Source organism: Bubalus bubalis, chromosome 8 (assembly GCF_019923935.1).
Source record: "Bubalus bubalis isolate 160015118507 breed Murrah chromosome 8, NDDB_SH_1, whole genome shotgun sequence".
NCBI classification, from domain to species: domain Eukaryota; kingdom Metazoa; phylum Chordata; class Mammalia; order Artiodactyla; family Bovidae; genus Bubalus; species Bubalus bubalis.
Window position 1 is genome coordinate 93,636,136 of NC_059164.1, and position 27,964 is coordinate 93,664,099.

General features: G+C 50.3%; 2 protein-coding genes across 8 annotated transcripts in view; both read left to right on the forward strand.

The window, feature by feature from the left end:
• CPA5 (carboxypeptidase A5) overlaps window positions 1-8,270 on the forward strand; it is a 52,651-nt gene extending 44,381 nt beyond the window's left edge. For 6 of the 7 annotated variants that reach the window (XM_025291527.3, XM_044946867.2, XM_044946864.2 and 3 more), the window contains 7 exons: window positions 626-724; window positions 1,299-1,400; window positions 2,613-2,714; window positions 3,061-3,171; window positions 3,597-3,687; window positions 6,942-7,141; window positions 7,950-8,270. In XM_025291527.3, coding sequence (XP_025147312.3) covers window positions 626-724; window positions 1,299-1,400; window positions 2,613-2,714; window positions 3,061-3,171; window positions 3,597-3,687; window positions 6,942-7,141; window positions 7,950-8,246 — 1,002 coding nt within the window. In that variant the 3' untranslated portion in view covers window positions 8,247-8,270. Of the gene's footprint in view, window positions 1-625; window positions 725-1,298; window positions 1,401-2,612; window positions 2,715-3,060; window positions 3,172-3,596; window positions 3,688-6,941; window positions 7,142-7,399; window positions 7,485-7,949 lie in introns of all 7 variants that reach the window. The other variant, XM_044946869.2, reaches the window with a different exon arrangement.
• A 10,364-nt stretch (window positions 8,271-18,634) lies between these two features.
• On the forward strand, window positions 18,635-25,420 carry CPA1 (carboxypeptidase A1). The gene is made up of 10 exons (XM_006041460.4): window positions 18,635-18,862; window positions 19,307-19,388; window positions 19,854-20,087; window positions 20,333-20,434; window positions 21,172-21,273; window positions 21,479-21,589; window positions 22,176-22,266; window positions 22,768-22,967; window positions 23,481-23,565; window positions 25,155-25,420. Exons 1-10 carry the CDS (start codon window positions 18,798-18,800, stop codon window positions 25,340-25,342), a joined length of 1,260 nt encoding a protein of 419 aa, XP_006041522.1. The 5' UTR covers window positions 18,635-18,797; the 3' UTR covers window positions 25,343-25,420.
• The last annotated feature ends 2,544 nt before the right edge of the window (window positions 25,421-27,964 follow it).

Consider the following 27,964-nt stretch of genomic DNA (forward strand, 5'->3'; position numbering starts at 1 on the left):
GTACTTGTGTTTAAGAGACAGTTAAAGTGGTGAGTGAAAGACTATTGGCACATTAGGTAAAGTGGTTTGGACAGGCTTTTCAAATGGCTTGGATTTCAACTGTCAGGGCTACTTCCTGGAGTAGAGTGCATGATGTGGGCCAGGTGAGCCCTCTGCTCTCCCAGGGGTCAGTGTCCATAGTTCAGCTTGGGCTTTCGCTCAACAGAGTGTTCACAGAGGGCAAAAGCAATGTTGGCAGCCACCCATGAGCATCTTTTCCAAAGCACTTTGGTATTTGTTATTACATTTTATCCTATTGAAATGGGCAAGGCAAGTCCCGATTTTTAAGCTGAGGAAACCAAGGTTAAGGTTCCACAGCAAGTTAGTGGCAGTGGCAGACTTAGGACCACATTCTCCAGACTCCTTGACCCATCCATGCTCATTTGGGAAAAGGCAGGATGAATGCCAGCTTGCCAAGCAGAAGAATCACCCCGCAACCTGGCATCTCCTGTTGCACAACTCACACTCATGGTGGCTCATTCTGCTGTGTTGATGCTGTCTTTGTGCAGCCAGCTGAGGCAGGACCCGGAAGTGACATCCTGGCCCAGCCTCGCCTTCCCTTCCAATATGTGCTTCTGCCTCCCAGGTGCTGCTGGACGAGGAGAGAGAAGCCATGGCGAAATCCCGCCGGTTGGAGCGAAGTACCAGTAGCTTCAGTTACTCCTCTTACCACACCCTGGAGGAGGTGGGTCTGCCCCATCAGGCTCTAGACCCTGCTGTCCTCTTGGACCCTCAGGTTGTCCAGACTCAGGGCTCTGGGGCTATAGGAGACTGTGAGCTGTTGCCTAGAAAGTGTAGAGCAGACACTGGGGGAAAGTTATTGATGTCTGAGATAAATAATCCTGCCTTCAAGAACCTTAGAATCTAAAAGGGGCAGGATGACTAAAAACAACACTGCAAGGACTATGAGATCTGTAAGTGGATTGAAGGGGTCAATAAAATGGAAGTAAGAGAAACTTCCACCAGAGAGAGCCTTGCAGGCTAACCCTAGGGGACTGAGTAGGCTCAGCACATGCTGCTCTTCCAGGCAAAGGCATAGCACTGCACGGAGGTGAAAAGTCTGGGAATCCAGGCTGACCACAGCTCCTGCCTTAGACCCGGAGGTAGTCTTTGATTTTTGCAGTTCTTTTAGATCCTCAAGGGAGGTGGGAAAGCATTAAAGAGGGTGGTAGGATCAGGGAAGGAGAATATTCAGAGAGACCCTGGGGTTTGCTCCCTCCCTGCTTAACTGCCCATCTGAGAAACTTCATTCCTTTCAGATCTATACCTGGATTGACAACTTTGTAACTGAGCATTCAGATATTGTCTCAAAACTTCAGATTGGCCACAGCTTTGAAAATCGGTCCATCCTTGTTCTGAAGGTAAAAGCTGGGAGTGTTGACTACCAGACTGTACAGTGAGTGCCTCAGGCATAAGACTGAGCTCGCGTGGGGTTGTGGCTGGGTGGGAGTCAGCCAGTCTGTTTGGGGAGAGAGATGTGTACACTCCTGTCCTGAGATGATGCACAAGCTTTGGGATGGTGGTGTTCAGGGACCCACCCCTTGTAGGTGTGGACAGTTGGCAGTGAAGTGAACCGGGCACATCCTGGGTCAGGAATCTGGTGGGAGGTTTGTTAAGGAAATGGAACTGCAGAATGGCAGTTCATCACCTTGAACTGGGGATGTGAGTGTGAATGAATCAGCAGTCTTCCTGTTAACTCAGCTGCTTCATCTGATCAATGGGAAGAGAGATACACAGAGGCCTCATTTACAAATGACTGAGGCCCTCTGGCTTAGGCAGCCTCATGGATAGGCCTGAGTCCATGAGGAGACCTTCTAGCCCTTCACAGAGCCCACTGGAAACAGGGTTCCAGTAAACTTGGCAGCAGCAGTGCCCTTGGCCATGAAGGCGGCAGGAGAGGTGGAAGTGTGAGGCATACTGGAAAACAATTCTTTGTATGTGCCCTGAAGGGCACTCGAGAGTGTGGACCATGCAGGTCATTTGACACGCAGCTCTCAGAGAAGACAGACTCTGTGGTCCTCAGAAGTGCCCTGGGGGACTCTTCTGAAGGGTCGTTTGGCCTCGGCTAACGTGGGACTTGACTTCACCTGTGCCTGCTTTGATTTCTCATAAGGGCTGCCTGTGTTCTCTCTTTAATGTTGTCTAAGCTCTTGCTACTCAGGGTGGTCCCTGGACCCACAGAAGCAGCATTTCTGAGAGTTTGTTAGAAATTACCAACCTCACCTTCCAGATCTACTGCATCAGAATCTGAATTTTAGTAACATCCCTGGAGGATTCACGTGCCCTTGAAAGTTTGAGAAGCACTAGTCTAAAACACTTGCAGACCTGGGCAATTCTGTGCTTCTGACTAGATCACTTTGCCCTGCAAGAGCATCGCTGTGTTGCCAAGGTCCCCACATGTGTGCACTTTCCATGGGCTCCTACACATGTACCCGCACATATGACCCCCCTCTCAGGAACAGGGAGCCACCCCAGGCACTGAAGATACATCTGGGGCCTCCTTCTAGGCAGTCTGGGGACAGCCCTGTAGCTGTTGTGGTTCAAACTTGTGTGGGGCCTGGTGCTTTCCCCAGTTCAGCACTGGAGGTTCTCGGCGCCCGGCCATCTGGATTGATTCTGGAATCCATTCCCGGGAGTGGATCACCCATGCCACCAGCGTCTGGATTGCCAAGAAGGTCAGCATGGACCATGGGGGCTGGGATGGGGTGGAGGGTTGAGGCTGCTCAACTATTTAAGGGCACCTCCAGTTGAAAACTTACTTGGTTCATCTGACTTGGGGTGCTTTCTGCACACCTGCCCTGTGGAACAGCTGCCACGTGCTTTGGCCATTTGCAGCGCAGAGCCCCCACCTTCTAGTTGTTGAAAATCCAAGCCTTCGGTTCTGCACAAGGATGAACCTGATGACCTGATGCCATCCCTGCCTGTAGCCAGTGGCTGTATGGATATCCTGCTCTGCTCTGGAGGGGAGCCCGCCAGGGCCTCCTGTCCCTCAGTCTGTACCCACTCAGCCCTTTCTTGCAGATTGTCAGTGAATATGGCAAAGACCGCATCGTAACAGATGTACTGAACGCCATGGACATCTTCCTGGAAATTGTCTCTAATCCTGATGGGTTTGCTTATACCCACAGTATGGTGAGAGCACCTGAGAGGGAGGGGCTTACGGATCAGGGTCAGCTCTGGGGGGAATGGAGGAAAGAAAGGTCACAGTGGCTTTGGGATGCTCTGCTGAGGTTCCCTGGGGACAGGCCCTTTGGGGGCTCCTTGCAGAGTCTCCGTGAGGCAGGTGGGCTGCTCAGGTGCTGTGGCTGCAACTGTTGCCCTCCAACTGCCCAGGGAAGTCCACTGTTATTTGGCTGTGCTCAAACCTCTCGCCGTACCTCAGCTTTAACCACAAAGCATTTAATCTGCAGCCATGGCTCAGTATGCCAGCCCCATCCTGCCCTAGAGATTCCTTCCTTTCATCCCTCCCTGTCCCACCAGACCCGCTTCCTAGGATGTCAGAGGCTCCCACCCAGAAAGGGCTCAGTGAATGAGTCACCTGCCTTGCACTTTTTCAGAACCGCTTGTGGCGGAAGAACAAGTCCACCAGACCGGGAATCTTCTGCATTGGTGTGGATCTTAACAGGAACTGGAAGTCAGGCTTTGGAGGTACCTCAGTCTGCTGCACCCCAGGGGCAGGGCTGGAGAGAACTTGGTCCTTGGCACGTCTCCCACACAGATTATGTTGACGCATAACCGGGGAGGCAGAGCACTTAGCTAATGCGAGTGAGTCATGGCAGGGACAGGCAGGCACATGCCTAGGATTGGCTGTGATATATGGGGAGAGGTTGCATATGTCTGTTAAATGTATACATATGCTAAGCCTTCGTGGGAAACAGCTCCTTGAATGGGGACTAACTGCAAGGATCAGATCCTAAATATGGCAGAGAAAGGCTTAAGGAGGTTCAAAGTAGTCTTGCTTGTTGTTCAAAACCCAGGATTTATGGTGCCCCCTGAATATCTCTAGCTCTTCCTTGAAGGGAGCATGCCACAAGAAAAGGTCTCAAAACTCATTCCCTGAGAACTGTGACCCGAATTTTGCCCTCTGGGGAGGCCGGGACAAAGGTTTAAATATAGAATAAGCTAGTTTCTTATCATCAACACTGACTTAAGCCTGGCTTTTATTTTCCGTCCAATTACTTTATGACCCTGGGCTGTTGTGGATCCACAGGGCCCTGTGATCCTAGGGAGGAGTGGGCCGCTTCCTCCTGAGTTCCTTTGGTGTTCTTCCTTATTATCTCTCTTGCCATGCCAGGGGCATAAGGACCACATGGGGAAACTGAAACAGAGACCAGTATGTGAACCCTGCGAACGCAGCAGCTTGATGGGTGGGATGCTGGGTCTAACCAGGACAGTCTCCAAAGCAGAGGGTTGAATAGGCATAGCCCTTGGCCTCCAGATGTGGCTGCCACACTATACCAGGAGTCAGAGTTTAGCTCCACAGGAGACAGTGCTATTGAAAAACAGATCTGCAGACCTGTTTGTTGGCTAACCCAACAAGGCAGAACATTCTAGATCCAGATGCCCATTATTTCAAAAATCTGGCTTCTTTGAATCCATTCTGTGAAAATAAGGATAGCTCTGAAGTCTACAGAGCAAAGCCAGTCAGCCCACAGTGTAGGGGTCGCCTGAGAATCTGGGTTGTACTTGTAACTGCGTGTGTAAGGAAACACAGCTGTGTAAAATTAGGCATTTCCATCTCCAAATAACCAGACATTTGTCCCAAGAAAGCATCCACGTGGGCCCCTTAGAACTGGCTGAAGTGAGTGCCTATCTACCCTGAGACAGACTGGCTAGAAGAAAGACAAATTACCTCTTAAAGAAAATATCTTTTGTGGGTTTCACCACAGGGGGGAAAAAAATCAGTATATACACAATGTGGAAAAAAAAGTGGAAAAAAAAAAAGCCCAGAGGGGACAAAAAGCTCCCATAATCCCACTGCCCAAAGATTACTGCTTTTAATAATTTACCATGTCCTTCCAGCGAGTTTCCCTTCCTACAAATTACATTTTTGAGAAGGAAAAATAAATAGCTAATGAACCCATTAGCAGGTACTTGTGAAACAGGCAGGCTCGGAGGACTTTGTGAACGTCAGAGAGAGGCAGGCAGCTAATTCCCATTTGGTCAGGGGAAGATTAGTTTATTCTGCTTAGCTCAAACCAGAACTAATGGCCTGAAGTGTTTCTCCATATTTGGGCAAAGCCACCTGGTCGTTGGCAGGGGAACCGCTCTCCGTGCGTGGGCTGCAAACGCAGACAAAGCTTGCAGCCGCCCCCGCTCCGCTCATCTGTTGCTACTTGTCATTCATCAAGTGCAGCAGGTGCAGGAGCTCCCAGCAGACACAACAAACAGGGCCGCTGTTAGCTGGGCCAGCTCCAGCCCACCAGGCTGCTCCTACCCCTTCGCTCCCTGCAGGCACACCCCCTTCCAACCAGGGTCAGTTCTCACCCCCTGCGAGGTTGTGCAGACCAAGAGGGGATGCGCTTCCAGGAGACAGAATTGCCTCTGGGCCTGCCTATGGCCAGAAATAGCGAGTATCTGGTTAGTGACTCAGGCAGGAAGATTTTGTTTATGACTTTATTATTGCCTTAATTTGATTTCTGCATAATGAGTAATCTGTAGATCATCCTTCCCACCTATACCGCCCTCACCTGCACCCTTGGGGAGGACCTGTTTGCTGCAGTCCTAGAACAGCATCTGAACCAGTCCATGGGCCAGCCACCTAGGTCTGCAGCCAACTCACTGCCCTGGGGGTCAGGGGTGTGCTCTGGCATCCTCAGGAGGCTTCAGAAGTTGGGCAGCCCCTGGCTTCTGACCGGGCTTCTGTGCAGTCATTTCAGGGAGGAGAAGTGAGAGCAGGGCCTGGGATGCTCCTTTCATGTGTTCCTAACCCTCAAATCTTGACCAGCCCAGCCTAGCCCTCCACCAACTGGCCACTGGGAAAGAGAGGAAAACAAGAGAGGAAGAAAAGAGATGGGGAGCAAAGAATCTAGTAGGAGATGGGAACAAATTAAGTTTGTGAGCAAAGTAGAGAACAGTTACTCTTTGCCCTCCTTCCAGCTTAGGTCCCCATTCAGAAGAATTTTCAAGGGATTTTTGCATCTGTGCTTCCCAGAGCAGTCTTAGGCAACTATGGTGATCTGTTCTCTCTTTTCCCAACTCCAAGTCCATGCTGCCCTTGGGTTGGCACAGCTTGTGCAGACACTGTATCTGAGCACTCAACTGACCCAAGGCTTCCCCATGGAAGTGGAGGGTCGGGAGAGAAGGGTCAGTTCACAGGGGTCACTGCTCATAGGGGAAGCCAGACTGGAGACCTAGTGGCAACTGCTGAGGCAGGCCTGACTTTCTAATGGAACCACAGTCAGGACTTAACCAAAAGACAAGCTAAGGGAGCACTCTGCAGGGCCACAGAGTTGCTGAGTTGTGGTGTGGCAACACTCCTCTGATGTATTAGACCAGGGTATGCAGCAGTAACAAGCATCCCTCCAAGTCTCAGCGGCCTAACACAGTAAAAAATTTATTTTTCACGTACGTAAAGTCCACTGTGGGTAGGTAACCCTCCTTGATAGCTGTCTTCCATTGGTGACAGAGAGATCCAGGACACTTCTCCGTTTAGAGAGGTTTTTTTGTTGTTGTTGGTTTAACCACACAGAAGAGAGTATCAAGAAGTCATACTTGCTCTTAGGCTCAAACTAGAGGTGGCATATCATTACTGCTTACTTTCTCCTTGGTCAAAAGTAGCCACATGACCTCAACCAAACTGCAAAGAAGGCTAGGATTAGAGAGGAATACAGAATATTTTGTGAGAGTCTTTCCCATGCCTGGGAATTTGAACCCTGTGGGTGCCTTTATTCTACTTCCAGGAAACGGTTCTAACAACAACCCCTGCTCAGAGACTTACCATGGGCCCTCCCCTCAGTCAGAGCCAGAAGTGGCTGCCGTCGTGGACTTTATCATGTCCCATGGGAACGTCAAGGCTCTGATCTCCATTCACAGCTACTCTCAGATGCTCATGTACCCCTATGGCCACTCTCTGGAGCCTGTTTCAAACCAGGAGGAGTTGGTGAGATTGGCTGCTTAGGGCTTGGGGGAGGCATCCAGCAGATTCTCAACTGGCCCCTTGGTAGGGAGCAGGGTGGGGGTGAGGGGCTTGTTCTCACATGTGATCAAGTTCGCAGCTGGAGATGCTGTGCTGCCTTCCCGCAAGAGCCATCTACACATTCGGCTTCCAAGACTCCTAAGTCCCTGGTTCACAGCAGCTGGTGAGGGTGTGGGGGAGTGGGGCCCCACTGCCTCTCACTCTCTGGATTGAATCTTGCAGTACCATCTTGCCAAGGATGCAGTGCAGGCCCTGTATGAGGTTCATGGGATCGAGTACATTTATGGCAGCATCAGTACCACCCTCTGTGAGTGAGCCGTCCCCTGGCTGCTGCTGCTGCAGGTGCCACATCCACCTGGGCTCAGGCAGGTGCAGGCTCTGCTGGCTGGCAGGCCTGGTTGGCCACAGGGCTGTGCCACAGATCCAGCAGGGCTGGGCCAGAGCTGATTTCCACATCTGAGTACGAGGGTGAATGGTGGTACCTAGACCCAGCACCTACTTCTCTGAAGCGTTAATTAGTGCACAGCTCCTGACGGCTGGCTCCCTGCGATGCCCCGTAGGCGTCAATATCCCAAGTCTGGTGGCCTCCAGGAGCTTTCATTTTGCTAGAGCAGAGCATGCACTGGGTGAGCAGGGTGTGGCCCAGGTTGAAGCCCGGGCCAGGAAGCTTGGTGTGGTCTGGGATGGGTGGGGTTTGGTCTCCAAGGCGCGCTGTCTTTGCAGGAAGCCTCTGTACCTTGTGACCACACCCCGTTCTTCCTTTTGTCCCCAGATGTGGCCAGCGGGATCACAGTCGACTGGGCCTACGACAGCGGCATCAAGTACTCCTTCAGCTTCGAGCTCCGGGACACGGGGCGCTATGGCTTCCTGCTGCCAGCCGCGCAGATCATCCCCACGGCCCAGGAGACGTGGATGGCCATTCGGACCATCATGGAGCACACACTGCATCATCCCTACTGACAGAACTGCTGAGGGGAGAGCCAGAGGAGTGGTTTTCTTTTCCGAGGCCTGGGCTCCTCCTGAAACCCAAGTAATGGATCCCTTCCCCATCTCTGCCCTGACTCCTTAGGAAATAAAAACAAATTTGAAGAGGCTTGGTAGCTTCTGGTGCTGGCTGCCACCCCTTTGGGTTCAGGAAGGTACAGGGGCCTTGAAAATGCCTCGGCCTTCTAGGTACCCAGGAGAAAGGCAAGACTGGCAGGCGTTCCCTTTTCTCCTCTTATAATGGTCTCGGGGCCCCAAACAGATAACACACTCCTTGCAGCTACTAATATCCACATCATCCCTTTGACACTTAAATGTTAAGAGGACCCTGGAAGGGGCAGTGTTTGATCTGAAGGAGTGGATCTCCAGGGGCGGCGTTTCTGGCACCCTGAGTGAGAGGTGGGTACAGACGGGCGACCTCCTCTTCCTGCCACATTTCCCATCCTGGGTAGGGAGGAGTTGCCCATTTTGGAGTGACCTGTTCAGAGTCCCCCATTTCGTCACCCAGATAACAAAACTGAACAAGTCACTGGTTTGTGACCTACTCTTCCTGGGCACCCTCAGATGCTCCCTTGGTCTTGGGAGCAGAGTTTCAGCCAGTCAGAGCCAGTATAGCAAAGCACTGTACATCCAGAGAGAGAGGTCCTCTTGTTCCTCACCACAGTCCTCATGCACTGAGAAGTTAGTCCAGGCAAGGCCATTTACTAAGAAAGCATTTTATCTCAAGGAGAGATTCTAAGACACAGATGAGCTGCCTTCTACCATCCTCAGGCTGCTTTGTCCCTTTTGCGTTACCCCATCACTAGGGAGCAGGAATAGTGGGTCTGTTTGCCCTCCTTCAGGGGCAAGCAGGTACCCCCAAGAAGAGGAGGTCAACTAGAGAGCTGAGTGGGGTTGTGTAAGTCTGAGGCAGAAAGCAAGACCTTCATTTACAAGGGCCAGACTTTTGTTATTGTTGTTGCTAAAGGACTGTGGGTACCAGAGAATGGAGACATGTATGTGTACGGCTGAGTCGCTCTGCTGTGCCTCTGAAACTTTCACAACTCCAATATAAAATGAAAAGTGAAAAAACCCAGAATTGTGGGTGCCCATGAGTCAGCCCCTGCAGGACACAAAGAATGCAGGGTTTTACAGACAGGGAAGAAAAGGGGGAATGGTGGGAATAAGAGCAAGTTCTGCTTCCCACCCAACCTGTAGAAGAAGACAGAAGCTGGACCAGTTAGTGGAAAGAGAACATCAGTGGTGATCAAAGCTCTAGGTACGGGCCATGTCCAATATGGCGCCTGAGCCAAAGATTAACAGTGGCTGATAGGGGTTCTGGACAGGTGGTTAGAGGCAGCCATATGGCTGGGTACACATCAGTAATGCAGCTGTTGAGAGCTCTGAGCAAAGAATTGAGAAGGTTAGCATGTGAGAAGGCCTAAGGTAGAGGCAAGAAGGCTGAGCTGATGGGCCATGCAGCCAGTGGCCATGATGGCATGGTGGGCATGCCTGTGTCCAGGGCCAGCTGTACCTAGATCATCTCCAGGAAAAAGGCCAGCGACAGAGGAGGGAAGAGTCCTGACTTGGGCTAGAGTTCCCCTAAAGAGACTTGAGTTTTTGTGTGTTTTTTTTTTTTTTTTCAAAGCTGGAAGCGGCCTAGAATTTCCAAGCTGAATTTTTCTGCTATTAACAGAAACCCGAGGCTGTGGGCTAAGTTAATATAAGCTATAGATAAATAAAGCAAGTCATACTTTTGCACACTGGAGTCTGTGATTATAACTTTTATGCCCTTTGCACAAATATTTTTATTTCAGCCTTGAGGGGAGGATATTCCTGGTGTATAGACTCATTAATAAGCTCAGATAAGGAGAGCGTGATTTGGAGAGGTTTTAAAGGTCATAAAAGGCCACACAGATGGAAAGTTGGAGATCTGAACTTGGGTTTGTCTAACTCCAAACCTACCATGTCACCATTTGTCTTAGGGTGGCCCGGGGCAGAATCTGTAGGGAGTCATTTAACATAAAGGTGGCTAGATTCCACCCTCAGACTGAAACAGACTCTTTGGGGTGGGCCCCCAAATTCACCTTTTTACCATCTTGCCCAGAAGATCTGAGGTTTCTTAAAGGCTGAAGACCTCTGATCCCTGCTCCCATGACTCCCCTGACTTGAAGGAACATGTTCAAGTCTCCCAGGGACTCCTGGGGCTTTGGGCCTCCTACTCTCTGCTGCTATTAGAGCCGAAGGTGGCTACAACACTGGGGAGCCAGTCACCCTTCTCCGGAATATTTCCCAGGGGCTGCCTTGACCCTAGCCTAGTACAGCGTAGTCTGCAGACCACAAGGATCAGCATCACCTGGGAGCTTGTTGGAACGGCAGGTTCTCCGGCCACCCCAGCCCTCCTGAATCAGGATCTCTTAGGAGGGGACCCAGGTGATGCTAAAGCCTAGTCAGAGAAGCACTGTCCTAGAGGCCGCAGATATGGACTCTGATGGGCTTCCCAGTAACCGTGAAAATAATCAACTCTCTTCTGGCACACACTACACACCAGGCATGTTTCCAGGGATTCAACCCATTGCCTCCTCACAGCTCCAAGAGGTAGGCTAGTACTGTCTTTCATTTTCCAGAAGAGGAAGCTCAGACTCAGACTGGACGTTGGCTTTTAAAAGGCACACAGCTACTGAGTGGCAGGCCTGGGACAGGCCTGCAGGTCACCCTAGTCATGTTTGAAGCTCTTCAGGACCAGGGCCAGGAACTCATTCTCACAGCCACGTTGGCAAGATCTCTGTGCAGCCAACAGGCCCTCCGAAGTTGAAGCTGAAACGGCTTTCCAGAGGGTGGTCTTCTTAAAAGGTAACTTTCCCCTTAAAAATCCTTCAGTGATTTAAAACCCACCCAAGGTATTGCTTGGCTGGCCCTGCGAGGTGGCCAGCCATGTCTCACCTTTGTTCTAATGCCTTATTCATCAGCCCCAGCCTCGCCAGTTTTCTCTCTGTTCCTTCAGCTCCTTCCCAACTAGAGGCCTTGCACGTGTTGCTCCTCCTTGTCTGCAATATTGTGTCCTCTTCATCTTCCTTCATGTGTCCCACTCCTTAAGATTTCCCCTTCAGTATAATTTCCTCACTAGTCCTTCTCAGACCACCCACTGGAAGTAGATCTATCATTTCCTTTTCTCAAACCTTATTTATTTCTTTGGGTAAACTCCGGGAGTTGGTGATGGACAGGGAGGCCTGGTGTGCTGCAGTCCATGGGGTTGCAAAGAGTCAGACACGACTGAGTGACTAAACTGAACTGATTAATTTCTTTGACAGCAGTGATACTAATTGACTTCTTTATCTGTGGTTCTGTCTACTGCTATTTGAGAGCCTATGAGGGTACTGACCATGTCTGGGTTATTCCCTCTTGCTCAGCTCCTGTCAGGCACACAGTAGGTACTCAGTATTGAAGGGGTGTTTCTTCTCCTCCGCCTAGTGTAGGTTTAGCATAGGTGACAGAAACCCATCTTGCTGCTGCTGCTGCTGCGTTGCTTCAGTTGTGTTCACTCTGTGCGACCCCATAGACGGCAGCCCACCAGGCTCCCCTGTCCCTGGGATTCTCCAGGCAAGAATACTGGAGTGGGTTGCCATTTCCTTCTCTAATGCATGCATGCATGCTAAGTCGCTTCAGTCGTGTCTGACTCTATTCGACCCCATGGACAGCAGCCCACCAAGCTCTTCTGTCCACCAAATTCTCTAGGCAAGAGTACTGGAGTGGGTTGCCATTTCCTTCTCCAAACCTATCTTACTGTGGCTTAACCAGATGAAGGTTTTGTTTCTCTTAACAAGTCATCTGAGGTGGGCAGTCCAGGGCTAGTTCAGTGTGTCCGTGATGCGTTGGGGACCCTGACCTCTCTGGCCTGTTCTGTTTGGCTGCTCTGCAATCCTCTTGACCGCTAGTCTGTCGCCAGGAAGGGTAAGGGGCTGAGGTGACTGTCCATGAACTTAAATGTACGTCTTATTGGCTGGGACAGTCAGGTGGCCAGGCCAACCTGCAAGAGAGGCTGGAAAGTTGCTTCCTAGCTGGTCACATTGCTGACCCTCCCCCCAGACTTGGAGCTCTGCTGGCAAGGAGGAAGGGGAGTATGGATATTGGAAAGGCAGCCGGCAGACTCTGCTGCAGCTTCTCTGAGAGGGCAGAGGATTTTCAGGGGCCTCTGAATCCATTTCTTTGCTCTAGCTCATCAAATGACTGACTGAATCATAAAGCCATAGAACTTTCCAGCTTAAGGAGTCCTTTGAAAGTTTCTAATCCAACACTTTGCAGTTATAAAGATTGGAGGCCTTTGGATCATCCGACTTATGCAAGGCTCCACATAAACCTAATGGCTGAGAGAAGCCAGGGACCGTCCCCCTGGGACTGAGGGGTCTCTTCTAGCAAGTCCAGGGGTGTGATGGCGGTGGGGGGTGGGGTGCGGTTTAGGTTTATCAAGTAAAAGCTCAAGACTTAGACATGCAAGTTTGGGAGCTATTACAGAATAATCTCTTTTTCATAAAGCTTGAACAGCCCCCCACCCTCCACCGCCCCATTTCTTGGGTATATAATACTAAACAAGACTTTTTTCCCCCTGCATTCTGCTTGTTTTTTTTCTCCCAACAGACTGTCCTTTTTTGGTATGTTTTTCATCCTTTTCACCAGAAAAATTTATGAGCATTTATTTGAAAGAAAAAAAACATTGGAAAAACTGAAGGGAGAAAGAGCGATTATACATATGGAAAGCTATAAAGAACCACAGTGAATGTGCTGTGGTTATTGCTTTCTTAGAAAAACAAACTAGGCAGGCAGTTTGGAATGTGAAAGAGTCCTGTGTGAGGGCAGGGCGGGCGGCAGGGGCCGAGGGTGATGGGCTAATGGCTGGGGTCCTGGGAGTCCAGCGAGGTGCTGTCCACTTCCCCCTCCTCCTCCCTCTCACCTCTGCATGGCCCCAACAGGGTCAGAGAGAAAATGACTTTACTGAAAGATAAAGTAAAAATTTTAAAAGCTTCCTTAGAAAAATAAGAAGGCCCAGGCAGCCACACAGTACAAACTGAGGGAGAACCCAGCTGGCGTGGGACCTGTCAGCGCTTGACAAACGAGGCCGTGTTCCTCTTGCTGGTGGGGTGTGCGTCCTGAATAACAACTCCAGCCTGTTTGCCTTTGGAGGGTCCATCCTCCAGGATGCAGGGCCATCCTTGGGAATGATGACACGGTTGCAAATCTATTCATTTGGTTTGTCCATTGCTAACCTCTCCCCGGGGTCTGCACTTGGCCTCTTGCTCTGTCCTAACTAACTAGCTTCACCAAGTTCTGTGATTCTCCATCTGCACCTCACCTCCTTACCCATCAGCCCACCTCCCTCAATTCCCCCAAACAGAGTCAAAACCAGGGGTAACATCTCACGAAATTTTCCTTGGGAACACAGAAGGGAAATGCAATGTAGAAAATAAAACGCCTAAATTGGATGCTGGAGATTGCTGCCACTGGAATTCAGAGGTGGTTTCCTCTGCCTGTTCCTATTTTGCTGGGGCAGCCCATCCTGCCCCCTAAGGATAGGAATGCACCCCCAAGTGCTCCCCAGCTCCTCTCTCAGGCTGGGTCATGAACATTTTTCCTTGTGCACATGGGGCACCCCTGCTCAATGTCTCTCTCTTCTGCATCTCTGTTCTGAGATTTGGGCTCTGATTTTGACTTTTTTTTTTTTCTGAATTTTCCTAAAGACCCACTGGAGTGCTTCTTTCTGCAGGTGACTCTTCTTCCAAAGAAAATTTCTGCCTCCATTCTGAGGATGAACACTGCTAACTATGTTAAAGTGAGAGCTCCATAACGTGAAAGCAAACAAATAGTCTCTACTGGGCACTCAGTTATGAAAGTAGAACTCAAGGAGGGCTGCTGATGGACCTTCTTCTCCTTGTCTTCCGTGCCTCTCACCAAGACCGCCCTCCCTAATACAACCTTAGCAGGACGTGGTCCCTCTCAACCTACACTGCCCTGGGAGCACTTACCCACTGAGAACTCCAGGGCCCCTCTGTCTCTATTCTGACCTTCCCACAAACCTGGCAGACCTCTCTCCACTCTGCCCAGGGTAAAAATATAAGTGTCCTAGAATCATAAAGGGTCACAGCTGTAAGGGACTGTGGAGATCATTTTGACCAACTCCCTCATTTCATAGATGAAGAAACTGAGGTCCAGGGATGTGCAGGCACCTGCCCTAAATCATATGCTGGTTTGTGGCAATCACTGTACAAGGCATTGCTGTCCCATTTTTCTCTCTTCTGAAGTTAGACCGTGTCTGTGTTAGGTGGGTTCTTTTTTAAAACCAAAATTTATTGGAGTATAGTTGATTTCAATGTTGTGTTAGTTTCAGGTACACAGAAAAGTGAATCAGTATATATATATATATATATATATATATATATATATATATCTCCACTCTTGTTAGACTCTTTTCCAATACAGACCATTGCAGAGTATTGGGTAAAGTTCCCTGTGCTATACAGTGGGTTTTTATTAGTTATCTATTTTATAGCTAGATACATTTTTCAATCATGTGTGACAGAAAACCAACCTGAAAAAGCTTGTGGGAAAGAAGTAGAATTTGTTGGCTCATCCCTAAAGCTGGGGTGGGGGCAGGGTGGCTCCATCCACCTGAGTCACATGACCTCACAGTTGGGAAGGGTGGACCTTAAGGGAAAATGAAGGTGCTGTTATCAGAAGGAGGAGGATACTGGGTGGGCAAATAAGAGATGTCCTTTACAGTCCACCACTTGGCTGCCCCAGATTCCCATAGATGTCTCTTCCCATGCACACTGTATGTAGCACGTACAGCCTTAAACACACCTGCCAAAGGGGGACAGCTGATGTCTCATTCATTTACTGCACCTAGCCACTCTGACTGCACCCATTTGTCTTCTCTTCCAAGATCTCCCTTGTCACTGGCCCCCTTGGATCTCTAATGTGGACATGGAGGACTGTGTCTCCTTATGCTGCTTTAGCAACCCATTTTCTGGGTTTTGCTGTGGGGATGTCTAAGCATTGTCTTAGAGCTCCTATTGACCATGCTTGGGTGTTTTCTGGCAACAGGGCCGCCATGGATGTTTGTCCAGCTTGTGCACTGCAGAAAGGTATTCTGCGTAGGACAAGGAATGATGTCTGTCCAGAGTGGGAGGGGTGTCTTTCTCCATTTCCCGTAAAGGCTCTCCTGGGCTAAAATTTATTGGCTTCTGACAATACAGGTGCTTTAAAAATACCTGTATGCTTACCTTAGTCAGTGTATCAGTTAGAATGCTTTTTACAGGAACAACAGAAATCCCAATTAATAAAAACAAAATGTATATTCGTTCATATTATACAGTCCAAGGGTGGGGCAACAGACTGGACAATGTCCAGAGAAAGGTATCTCCTTCTCAAGAATGGGGAAATGTTTTCTAGAAGTTTCCTTGCTGGTTTCCCCTCATATCTCATTGACGAAACTGGGTCACATGCCTACCTCTAACCAATCGCTTGCAAAATAGAATGAGATTCTTTGAAGACTGTCTTAGACCAATCTTAGAATTTGGGCTTCCTTTGTGGCTCAGCTGGTAAAGAATCTGCCTGCAATGTGGGAGACCTGGGTTCGATTCCTGGGTTGAGATGATTCCCTGGAGAAGGCAAAGGCTGCCCACTCCAGTATTCTGGCCTGGAGAATTTGCAAAGAGTTAGACACGACTGAGTGACTTTCATTTCACTTTCAATCTTAGACTTTATTCCTAAGCTGGGAATGGGGTGATTTGCTGAGGGGTGGCACCCGCATACACTCTGGGTTTGCTCAGCCAGCTCAGCAGCAGGAAGGAGGGAGGGACACTGAATGCACTGAATGCCGGTCGATGTGGTGACAGGGCCGTCTGTTTGCACTCGGGCACTTGCCCAGTGGCTTGTCCTTAAGTCTAGATGCCAGCCTGTTTTCGTTCTCATGCGACCAGGTCTTGGTGCTCTGCCTGTTCCCCCAGCTTTCAGCCCAATGGCCCTCATCTTTGCCCTCACTCTGGACTGATGTGAAACATGCCCATGGGTAGAAAGGCAGAGCTGTGGCTCTCTGCCCCAGGTTCCAGTCCAGCAAATTGGTCTTTACCAAAAGGCAATGTTCAGCATTTGGAGGGACCCCAGAAATTAGGCTTAACCTCTACCTGAGACCCACATTCCTCTGCCACTGTGCTCTCAGCTTGCTGCTCAGTGCTGACCCTAATTTCGGCTTGTGGCACCCTCCCTTACGGCTCCCCCCTTTCCAACGGGCTTGTCTTTTCTGAAAGGAATTCACAAAAGACCAAGAATTAGCCAGTACCCCCTTCAACATGGGTAGTGTGCATGAAACATTAAAAACTATAGGGCAGCTTTTGACTTAAAAAGAGAAATATTGTTTTCATAATGCAAACTAAAGAAAGGCTCTACAAAACCTTTCCTGGGGCGGGGGGATGGGGGACCGATTAGAACATCTTGAGAGCCCTGTAGGACACTTAAGAGATGAGGGGGACTATGAGGGATGGGTGAGACATGGTTCCTGGTCTCAGGAAGTGTATAGTCTCACTGGGGAGACAGAAATAACACTTTAGGAATGATTAAGGAGAAATAAATGTGTGTTTGTGTTCAAGCACCAAACAGTGTGATAAACATCACTTCCCTGCCCTACCTGGCAAAATCCAGTCATTAAGACCCAGGTCAGATTTCACTTTCTTGGTAAAGTCTTTGCTGGACAATCTTGGCTGGGTCCACAGTTCTGAGTCCACAGCCTTCCTGGTGCCTTTCACACCACATTATGGAAAATGCGATGCTCAGGTCTCCTATAGCAAGGGGAGCGGCCCAAGGAGTGTCTTGCATGTTTCATCCTATCTTGATGACAACTTCTTGGAGAACCAACACGTTGGCTGGTTATTTCTGTCTTTCCCACTAGAACTCTGTCAGCATCCTAACAAGTCATTGGGGAGCCTAGTGGCCCGATGGTCCCATCACTGTGGTGTGACGAGGCCACGTGTCCCCTGGGCTGCTCTCAGCTGGTGACTGAGCACAGCACAGCTCTAGTACCAGCGTTCCTGTCGGAGACAGGATTCCCTGAGCTGCCGTGTTGGCTCCAAGGTTCCGCATCGGCCTGGCTGAAATGTCCTCAGAGCTGTGCTGCTGCCTGAATTCCTCCCACCCAATCTGCCTTCTCCTGCTCCCCTCCCAGGTGTCAGTTCTGCAGCGAGTGAAGGCTCTTCTCCCCCTCCCCTTTATCTCTCATGGGTATGTCTCCCCATGAATGTCATGCATGTTTAATTCTGTCTCGGTGACCGACAGCATCTTGGAAAACTTGAGAGAATACAAGCAAGTTGGTTACTTCCGTGTGCCCCATCAGACCAAGTTCCATGAGATCAGGGGCCCATCTATCTTGGGCATCATGTCAGGGTGGAGCGGAGGACCAGGCCCAGAAGGATGAATGAGCAAAGAGATGAGCATTCATTCAGAGACGGGACAGAGAGGTGGGAGAGAAGCCAGAGGAAGCTTCAGGAAGGAGGTAAGATTTCCCTGGGGTGTGGAGGGCAGACAAGGCTGCCAGAGTATAGAAAGGAACAGTCTTCATGGAGGCTTAACATCTGTTGAGGATGAATTCAGCGTTTTATCACCTTCCCAGAGCTACGTTTGGGAGAGTTGTCGGTAAACACAATGGGTCCCTCTGCCTTGGCCTAGGAAATTTGGCCAGGTAGGGGGTGGGCTGGAGAGGCAGAAGGAACAGATGGAAACCAGAAAGGGCCGCCTTGGCTGTTTCATCAGTGCCCGAGCCTGAGGCCCTGACGCAGACCAGGGCCCCCAGATGCCGCGAGGGAACCGCTTGACCCCTGTGGATTAGGGTGGATTTGTGTTAGATGTCTCTTCAGTGAGGTCAACATCCTGTACACTGTGCAGTCCCCACAGGGGTCTGGCCCTGGTTCCCACCATCACACTTTCTGCTCAGAGGACATCCGATTACAGCTCCCACCGAGGGCAACCCTTGATTCCCAAAGCCCTAGAGCAGCAGGGAGGGAGGGGAACTTCTGCTCCTGTGCTGTGGCCTGATTCCCACAAGGCCGCCGAGACTGGTGGGAGTGGGGCTGGGAAGTTTCCTTCCCAGGGCTGTGCCCTTACAGGTCAGGCGACCCTAGACAAAACCAGGGTGGTTGAGGAGCCAGCAAGTCTGGCTCCCAGCTTGCTCTCTCGTGGGAACAAAAGAGCTGGCGTTCAGGAACGTGGGAGAAGGGGACACCCCACACAAGGCCCCAGCTGGTGCGGCCAGGCTACAGGGTCCCGGCTTCTTCTCCCTTGCCGGGTCAGTAATAGGACTGGAGGGTCTGTGGGCAAGCAGGCTTCCAGCTGGGAGGCATCAAGCCCTAGCTGACCCTCAGGCCCAGGCTGGGCCCTCATGGCCAGAGGTTGAGGCCTGGCTTATCTCTCCAGCTGCCCTGTTCCCTAACACTTTATCATGGAGGGTGGGCCGGTGTCAGAGCCCGGAACTCCCCTCCCCACTGCCCGTGGGAGAGGGCCCAGGTGTGAGCAGAAGGACTACGCTTGGGCTCAGCCGGGAGACCTCGGTCCTGGGAGAGTTTAAAAGGCCCCAGGACCTTCTCCGCATCAGCTGACCTTCCCAACTGACTGCAGCATGCAGGGGCTGCTGATTTTGAGTGTGCTGCTGGGGGCTGCCTTCGGCAAAGAGGACTTTGTGGGGTAGGAGCATGGAGAGGAGGGGGTGCTCAGAGGAGAGATGGGGGAGCACTCATCCGCCAGCCAGCACCTGGGGGAGATACATGGGAAGATGGCCAGAGGGTAGCAAATTAGCACATCCCAGAAGGCAGGCTGACGGGGGACCAGGACTGAGAAAGGGTCCAGTCTCTCAGGACAGCCTCGTGAGCCCTGGAGAATCTGAGCCCTGAAGAGGAATTTTCAAAAGAGGAGGCAGGAGGAGGCCTGGCGGTCTTTGGAGAGAGAAAGAGTCTACGCTGGGGCGGTGACAGCAGCAGTGTCTAGAAGGTTCCAGGGAGCCTAGGCCTCCCATTGCTGGGATCCCCTGTGCTTCCCCTACTTGGCCCAGCCCCCCTGCTCCCGCCTGGGGAGTGTGCATGGCCAGTAGGAGCTGCTCAGGCCCTCAGCCTCCCCTCCCGCTCTGCCCAGGCACCAGGTGCTCCGAATCACTGCCGCCGATGAGGCCGAGGTGCAGACGGTGAAGGAGCTGGAGGACCTGGAGCACCTGCAGGTCAGAGGACGTGGGAGCAGCCCTGAGGCCCCAGGGTACCTCTGAGAGCAGACGGGCTTGCCCCAGACCTCCACCCACCTGGGGCCACCTGGGACCTGGGCTCTTTCTCCCCAGCCACCCAGGAATGAGCCATGGGACTGATGATCCCTGTTAGGATGTGATTTAAACCTCCCAATTCTGGAATCTTGCTGCCTTTGTGCATCTGAGCAAAAGGGCCTCCCCCACCCTCCCCCATCCCAACTTCTGGTTCTTGTCTCTCCCTTGTTGCCTCCAAGCCCCTCCACTCTGCTTCCTGGGCCATTCACCTGACCAGACGACTTTGTGCCATGCCCAGGGGTTCCCTTCATCCTCTTCCCCTCATATTCATGCCCTATCCTCAGTTATATGGGAAATTCTGGCACCAGCACCCCCTCCCATGGGTGCCCTTCCCCAGCCCGCAGTGACAGTGGCTTTTGTCTTCCCCAGTTGGACTTCTGGAGGGGCCCTGGCCAGCCAGGCTCCCCCATCGACGTCCGAGTGCCCTTCCCCAGCCTCCAGGCTGTTAAAGTCTTCCTGGAAGCCCATGGCATCAGATACAGGATCATGATCGAGGACGTGCAGTCCCTGCTAGACGAGGAGCAGGAGCAGATGTTCGCCTCCCAGAGCCGGGCCCGCAGCACCAACTCATTTAACTATGCTACCTACCACACCCTGGACGAGGTAAGGGACCCCGGGAGGGCACTGCTCCCCACAAGCACCAAGCTCTTGGTCAGACTGGCAGATTGTGTCAGGGCCAGCCTGGATGTGTGTGGCCTCTGCCCCATCTCCACGCTGCCTGGAGGCTCTGGGTTGCAGCTCCTCCACATTCAGGGCTCACAGCAGGCTCGCTCAGGGAGCTGCTTAAGCGAGGCATCCAGGCTCCTTTCGGAAGCCAGAAGGCAGCCTTCCCTCCTCTGCCCCTTCAGATCTATGACTTCATGGACCTGCTGGTGGCTGAGCACCCACAGCTTGTCAGCAAACTCCAGATTGGCAGCAGCTATGAAGGCCGTCCCATCTATGTGCTGAAGGTAATGGGTGCATGCCAGTGCATGTATGTGGGCACTTCCGCAAGAATGGATACCCACATCTGTGCATAAGCCCAGGGTGACAGAAAACACACTGTTATACGGACTCCGTGTGTAGCACAGGTGTACACATACCTGTACACACAATTTAAACTTTCAGGTGACTCCCCTGTTCCCAGTCAAGTGTCACATTGTGCAAAGTATCCCAGAGTTGGGTAGTCCAAATAAAATGTTTTGCTCGTGACCTTCGACAGAACCATGTGTGGGCCTGGGAACACGGTGGGGCCTGGAAGTCTGGCTAAGTCATGTGTGCCCCACGCTACCCACTCCAGTATTCTTGGGCTTCCTTGGTGGCTCAGACGGTAAAGAATCCCCCTGCAATGCGGGAGACCTGGGTTTGATCCCTGGGTCGGGAAGATCCTCTGGAAAAGGAAATGGTTATCCACTCCAGTATACTGGCCTGGAGAATTCCATGGACCAAGGAGCCTGGCAAGCTACAGTCCATGGGGTCGCAAAGAGTTGGACACAACTGAGCGACTTTCACTTTCACTTGAGCTGAGGGCAGGAAGCTAGGCTCTGCAGGATCCCTGTCCAGACCCACCTCCGCCTCCCACCTGAGTAACGGCCCCTCAGACAGAGCTTCAACCTGGGGTACAGAGACCAGACAGCCTAGGGTGCACTCCCTTTCCAGGGGGTGAGATGGGGCCCCAGCTGAACTATTTCCTGTTCTTCTCATCCAGTTCAGCACTGGGGGAAGCAACCGTCCAGCCATCTGGATCGACTTAGGCATCCATTCCAGGGAGTGGATCACCCAGGCCACTGGGGTCTGGTTTGCAAAGAAGGTGAGCCTGGGGAGGTGAGGGTCCTCTCACCTGGTGGTGCATTGGTATCCACGGCCCACAGGAGCCCTGGCCCCTGCCTCCCATCTGGAAGCAGTGACCACAGAGGGAGGCTGAGGGCAGGCATCCATTGGTCCAGCACAGCAGATGCATGGCCTGGCCTGCTCTGCCCCTCTGCTCCCTAACACCGCCCTCCCCCTGACCCCAGTTCACAGAAGACTATGGCCAGGACCCGACTTTCACCGCCATTCTTGACAGCATGGACATATTCTTGGAAATTGTCACCAACCCTGATGGTTTTGCCTTCACCCACAGCCAGGTATAGCCCTTCTCCTGTTCTTGGGGGAAGCGGGGCAAGCCTCTGTCCTCTGAGCCCCACAAGCTACTCTCCCCTAATCTCAGCCCCTAGAAGTTGAGGGAAGGACAAACAGACCTTTTCTCCTTGACTAGGAGTTCTTGACCTTGGCATTCTTGACAGTTTGGGCAGATAATTCTTGGTGTGTCGGGAGCTGTCCTGCGTAAACAGCATTCTGACCTCCTCAAGCCCCCAGATGAGACAACTGAAAACATCTCCAGCTTGTGGGGGACAGAACTGTTCCCAGTGGAGACATACTCCCCAGAAATTATTTCCTGCTTCTATTTTATTTCTATGGGACAACTTGTGACCAATCAGCTATGTATGGGGTTGGGGGAATGCCACGTGCCTTCTTCACTTTCCACCAGTAGAACCCTCTGCCAAGTGCCATCTATCATCTCCTCCATTTTCCTTCAGCCAAGAGCCTCCTTTGCAGATCTTCCTCCCTGAAAACCAGTTGTAAATGGTTTCTGATCCCCTATTGTGTCCACACCCAGGCTCTGTGTTGATTGTGGCCCCTATGGGGTGGCTAACCATTTTCCTCTCTCAGAATCGATTGTGGCGCAAGACTCGATCCGTCATGTCGAGCTCCCTCTGTGTTGGGGTGGACGCCAACCGGAACTGGGATGCCGGCTTTGGGAGTAAGGCCCAGTGTGGTTTGGGGAGCAGGGACGGGACCCCCAGAATGGTTTTTTTACCATCCTTTGTCCTGTTGCCCCACTCCGCTCCTGCCCCTGACGTGGGGGCACGTGGGGAATGCCGGCCCCTCCTCCAAGGTACTCAGTGAGAAAGGTGGCCTCTGAGACCTACTTGCCAGTAAAAGGAAAGTCCTCCAATGGATCTGAGGTCTGAAACCCATCCAGGGGTTTTCTAGTCTAACTTCAGCCCCTTCCGTCCGTGGGCTGCAGGGAGCAGTCTCACATGAGGACCTTCTTACCTCTCTGGGTGTGTTCATCAGCTCTGTCCAAGTTTGGCTGGGGAGGGAGGCCCAGGACCCCCAGGTTATAAAAGGCCTCTGCCCTCTCCTTATCCAGGGTGGGGGTGAGGCCTCGTACATCTCACCTCATGCAAAGACCGGAAGCCCCTGGAAACCAACTACTCAGGTATAAAGAATGCCAGCTCTCCTCTCTCCCCTCCCACAGAGGCAGGAGCCAGCAGCAGCCCCTGCTCGGAGACTTATCATGGCAAGTATGCCAATTCTGAAGTGGAGGTCAAGTCCATCGTGGACTTTGTGAAAGACCATGGGAACTTCAAGGCCTTCCTCTCCATCCACAGCTACTCCCAGCTCCTCCTCTATCCCTATGGCTACACAACACAATCAATCCCTGACAAGACTGAGCTGGTATGTACCTGAGGTCTGCTTGCCCTCGCATCCCAAAGGCAGCTTTGGGTGGGCCCATCAAACCTGCTTAAGGCACGAGGGCCTACACTGTGCCTAGCACCCCTTTCTCCCATGGACCCCTGATGGCTTGGGAAGACCAGCAAGGCTGATTAGACTCTCCGCCTGGGAAGCTGAGGCACAGAGTGCTTCAGTCATTCTTGTCACATGACAGAGCAAAGGGCAGGGCTGGACTTTGAGCTAGTACCACAAGTTCACACTTGGAGCTGCAGAATGACCAAAGGGCCGTGAAGTACCAGCCAGACAGCCCATAAGCTCAGAATCATAGGGCTTCTGAGTTCCTGAGACTGACCCTGCAAGGCCCAGTGGGCTCCATGCTGTCTGCTGGGGGTGGGCTTCTGCAGGGTGTGTGCTCCTGGGTCACCCTGCCAGCCCCCAGGATACCCTGGCCCTGTGGTTATGGGGGATCTGGGGTTGCTGGCCGTGACAAGTCATCTTGCTTGGCATTTTCTCCAGGATAAGGTGGCTAAGTCCGCTGTTGAGGCCCTGAAGTCTCTGTATGGGACCAGCTACAAGTATGGCAGCATCATCACAACAATTTGTAAGTGTGCACGGTCTCGTGGGTGGTCCTGGGAGGAAGCCCAGTTGACTTTTCCTGCCTACGGGAGTGTCTGTCCCAGAGGAAGTAGCCAGGGGTGCCCCAATGTGGGGAGCATGGACAAGGAGAATAGCCCTGGCTGACTGTTGGCTTGGTGGGCAGCGGGCCCTTTCCTGACGTGAATTCTGCTTTCCTTGATACCTTCAGATGAACACTTCAGTTCCTCTGAGAACTCTTGTCCCCTTATCTTGGGGTTAAATCCAGCTTCATACATGGAGCAGGTAGAGAGTTCTGATGGCCTTGTAGATCCCCCAAGAAATTCAACTTAAAAAATACTTCTCCTCCAATGCCCATCTATTATAGAATATATTTTATCTTTGCTCAGCTTACTAATCCATGCAATGTATCAAATAGAATTAAGTCAACAAATGTTTATTGGATACCTATGATACACTAGGGCTTGTTTTGTGTGCTTGAGATACAGTTGGGAATAAAATAAGCAGACTTCTATTCTAGTCAGGGACAGACAATTTATTCTAGACAATAAACATGAATAAGGAAATGACATGGTGTGTTAAGTAATCAATGCTAAGGAGAAAAAGAACTCCCAGGACAGGGTGAGGGGACTCAAGTAATGGGGGTAGAAGTGGGACTGAAGCAGGAGCCTCAATGAGAGCAAAATTTGGGCAAGTGTTGAAGGAAATGAGGGATGGAGCCAAGAGGCTATTTGAGGAAGCGATTCTGGGCAGAGAAATCTTCTAGAACAAAGTCCCTACCACGTGCTCTGGGTTGGTGTGCTTTGGGAACAGCAGGAAGCGCAGAGACTCACTGGCTGCAGCAGAGACAGGTGGGGGGTGGAGGAGGTTCTGTAGGGCCTTGAGGGGATACAGCAATTTTGGGGTTCTCTTCAGGGAAGAGTCCTGAAGAAGCAGTGCACAGGGACACACGTCTGACTTCCTGCCCCAACTGCCCAGTTTTGGGGGGCAAGTGGGGTCACAATCTCACCTCTGGCTGGCCTTGTTTTGGGACTGTTTAGAGTTTGTTTGGAGACTGTTTCAACCCTGAATGAAAAGGTTTTTGCTTTGTTCAGAGTGTTGTGGGGTTCAATTCTGATCTGGAGCCACCTCCTCCTCCCCAGCCCAGTTCCTCAGGAGCTTTGTTTATCTACTGCAGAGCTGTCTGCCAAAGACAGCTGAGGGCTTCTGCTATGACTCTGGCCCTTTGCACTTTCCCCCTGCAGAGCAGGACCCTGGGGGACAATCCTGGTTACCCATGTGGGCAACTCTGGAATATGTGGGGGCTTGACCCAAGCCGCTATTAGATGGAGGCGGCTTTCAAAATCATGGGAGCTTCCTTGCACACCCTAGTGAGAGGAGAACCATTGCTGGTCTGCCTCTCTGGGCCTCTTGGACTGCAGTCTTTCAGGGGAGCTTCTTGGGAGGAAGCCAGGCTGCTTGGTCAAGAGCAGGAAGGTAGCAGAGGCTGACTCCAGTCGACACTGCATGAGGCTCTCGGCTTGGGACTGTTAGCTTGGCCCATGCAAATATTTTCAAGTGACTGACCTTGTTCTGCCGGTTCTGCTCCTGCCGCAGACCAAGCCAGTGGAGGCAGCATTGACTGGTCCTACAACCAAGGCATCAAGTACTCCTTCACCTTTGAACTCCGGGACACGGGGCGCTATGGCTTCCTGCTGCCAGCCTCCCAGATCATCCCCACGGCCCAGGAGACGTGGCTGGGGGTTCTGACCATCATGAAGCACACGTTGAATAACCTTTACTGACCCAGCCCTCCAGCACTCTTTTCCTCCTCCTCTTCAGCCCCACCCAGGCAACCAAATAAAGTCTGAGAGTACATGGAACAGAATGGACTCTCGTGTGGGGATGCATGTGGCATGTCTGTCTTTTCAAGCTGGGGCAGAAGTAATTTAGTTCCTGCAGATCTCAGTGGAAATGTGTGGGTGGTTGGACTAGATGACCCTTAAACTTCCCTGCATTCCAAGGTCCTGTGAAGTTGTATCCAAGTGGCATCTGTTTTAATGAGACCACCCTGAGCTCAGCTCATCAGTGGGGTGATTTGTTCATACCTTAGGAGCAAGCAGCAGCCACAGCTGCTAACCAAATGCCCAGCACCCCGCCGTGGTAAGGAATTCAGCTTGTACAATAGTCTAGCTAGTTGGATCCGTTCATCTACAAAAGCAATAACCCTGAGTATGAAATAGAATAATCCTGGTGGTCACTGCTTTCCCAGATGGATGTCACAGTCAGGCAAAGCTTTCTATCAGCAAAATATGGTCTCCCACTCCTGAACTAAATTGGAAGAAAACAATTGCATTAAACGGAATCATTTAAAGATAAAAAACAAACACCAATCCCAGGGCATTTTTATTAATTGAAGTTTATTGCAAAGACTGCCTTTAGAGACAGAAGTAGTTTACTTCTCACTGCCACACGCTTTCTAGCATCTCCTAGTACACTGTCTGCACCCCCTCTCCTCTCCCACCTACCGCCGCTCCTGATCATTTGCAGAATTTCTCAAACGTAAGACTCTCCTCTTGATACATCACCTCCTCAGCGCCTAGAACTTGGCTTCCCTCCTTTGGCTTGGTGATTCTAGTGTCTGTGATATCACCCTAGTGGCTAGCACCACAAACACGTAGCATATATCTCAACTTTTTTTCAAAGCAAGAATCTATATTCGTTTCTTCCAGATCTCTTAAGATGTGACTGTGGAGTAGGGAGTCAGTCCTAAGAAGTTACTGGGAAGTTGAGGTAGGGGGATGGCTTGGTAGCTCCCCAAACAGGGGAGCTGGGGTAAGGATGGCAGCCTTTCCCTGTATCAGCCAGACAAAGTACCACAATGCTTCGAACTCTAGTGACTTAAAAATTTGTGTCTTTTTCACAGACAGTAGCCTGAAGTTCAAATGCTTTTTTTTAAGGGCCCATTAAGGAATTTTCATCTTGGAGTTTTTAAAATAATCTTTGATATTCTAAAATTGAGGTATAGTTGATTTACAATATGTATATATTAGTTTCAGGTATACAAAATAGGGATTAAAATTTTTTATATATTACACACCATTCATTTTTTATTTTAACATGTTTTTCCACCAAACATTCTGAAAAATAAAAAGGATGAGGCTGACTATACATATAGTACACATAAACTTACACATATATAAGTTTATGAGGCAAGGTGAAACGGTGTTTCAGTCTTTACAGAAAGATGATCTAAAGATTTTATAACCCTTCCTTCAGGTTATCTTTTGGGAAGCATTTCCCTTCAATTTATGTAGATAAGCTGAAACCCACTGTGATGGCTCAGCAAAAAAAAAAAAAAAAAAATGGACAAGGGAAAAAAAAACTGATCTCACTGTTTAATACAGACTGATAAATGAAAAAATATTAAGTTAGCAAGATAGTGTATCCTCTTATTAAAACTGGATTACTTAGGGATCAAGGGTAGAATTGCTTAATCTAAAGTAAACTGTATTCCCTGATAGCAGAGGCCACTTGGTTTGGTATTCAGTCTGCAAAACCCTCAGAAGTACTTGACATACAGATACCCAATAAATATTTGTTGAACAAATGTTCTCCACGTTTACTAGAAAACTTTTCATTTTTATAGTCTGTATTTTGTAGGCTTGCAAGTTATTTTGAATTTTCCTGAGCTGCAATTTAGAAAGTAATGCTCTGAACAAGTAAAAGTATTAAGAAAGCTGAAAAGACAAGAAGCATAGCACCAGAATGAAAATGCCACAAGGGCAGGAACTGTGCTGTTTTGCTCAACACTCGATTTCTAATGACTGGCCAAGTACATGACACATATCATGCACTTAATAAATGCTTCTCAAATGGAGACATGGAAATTAATTAAAAAAATTTTTTTAACTTTATACTTTGCAGATACATATTTTTATAAATCTATGGATTAGAAGTTTTATTTTCCAAATAAAACAATGCTAAAAGAGAAATGATAATTTTAGAAACTCATACAGCATATATGAAAAATTATTAATAACCCTGAGAGGAAAAGAGCCTTTATAAGTAAAACAGGTTAAAAAAAAAAAAAAAGACTTAACATTTCAAAAGAAAAATAGAAGATTTCTTCCCCGAAGAAGAAATACAAAAAGTTGATAAGTGAAAGATACTGTTTCTCTGGGCAATTTTTTTTGTACATTAAAGAAAAATATATTATTTTTTTCCCTATCAGATAAAGAATAAAAAGACTGACAATTCAGTATTATCAAGAGTATGAAGAAATAAGACCTGTCATATACTGCTGGTGGGAGGATAAATTTATACCACCTTCCCAGGGGGAATTTGGTGATCTAAATAAAACATTTCAACATATTGCTGCTTTTACTCAGTAAGTCCACTTGGAGGAATTTATTTTATAAAAATTC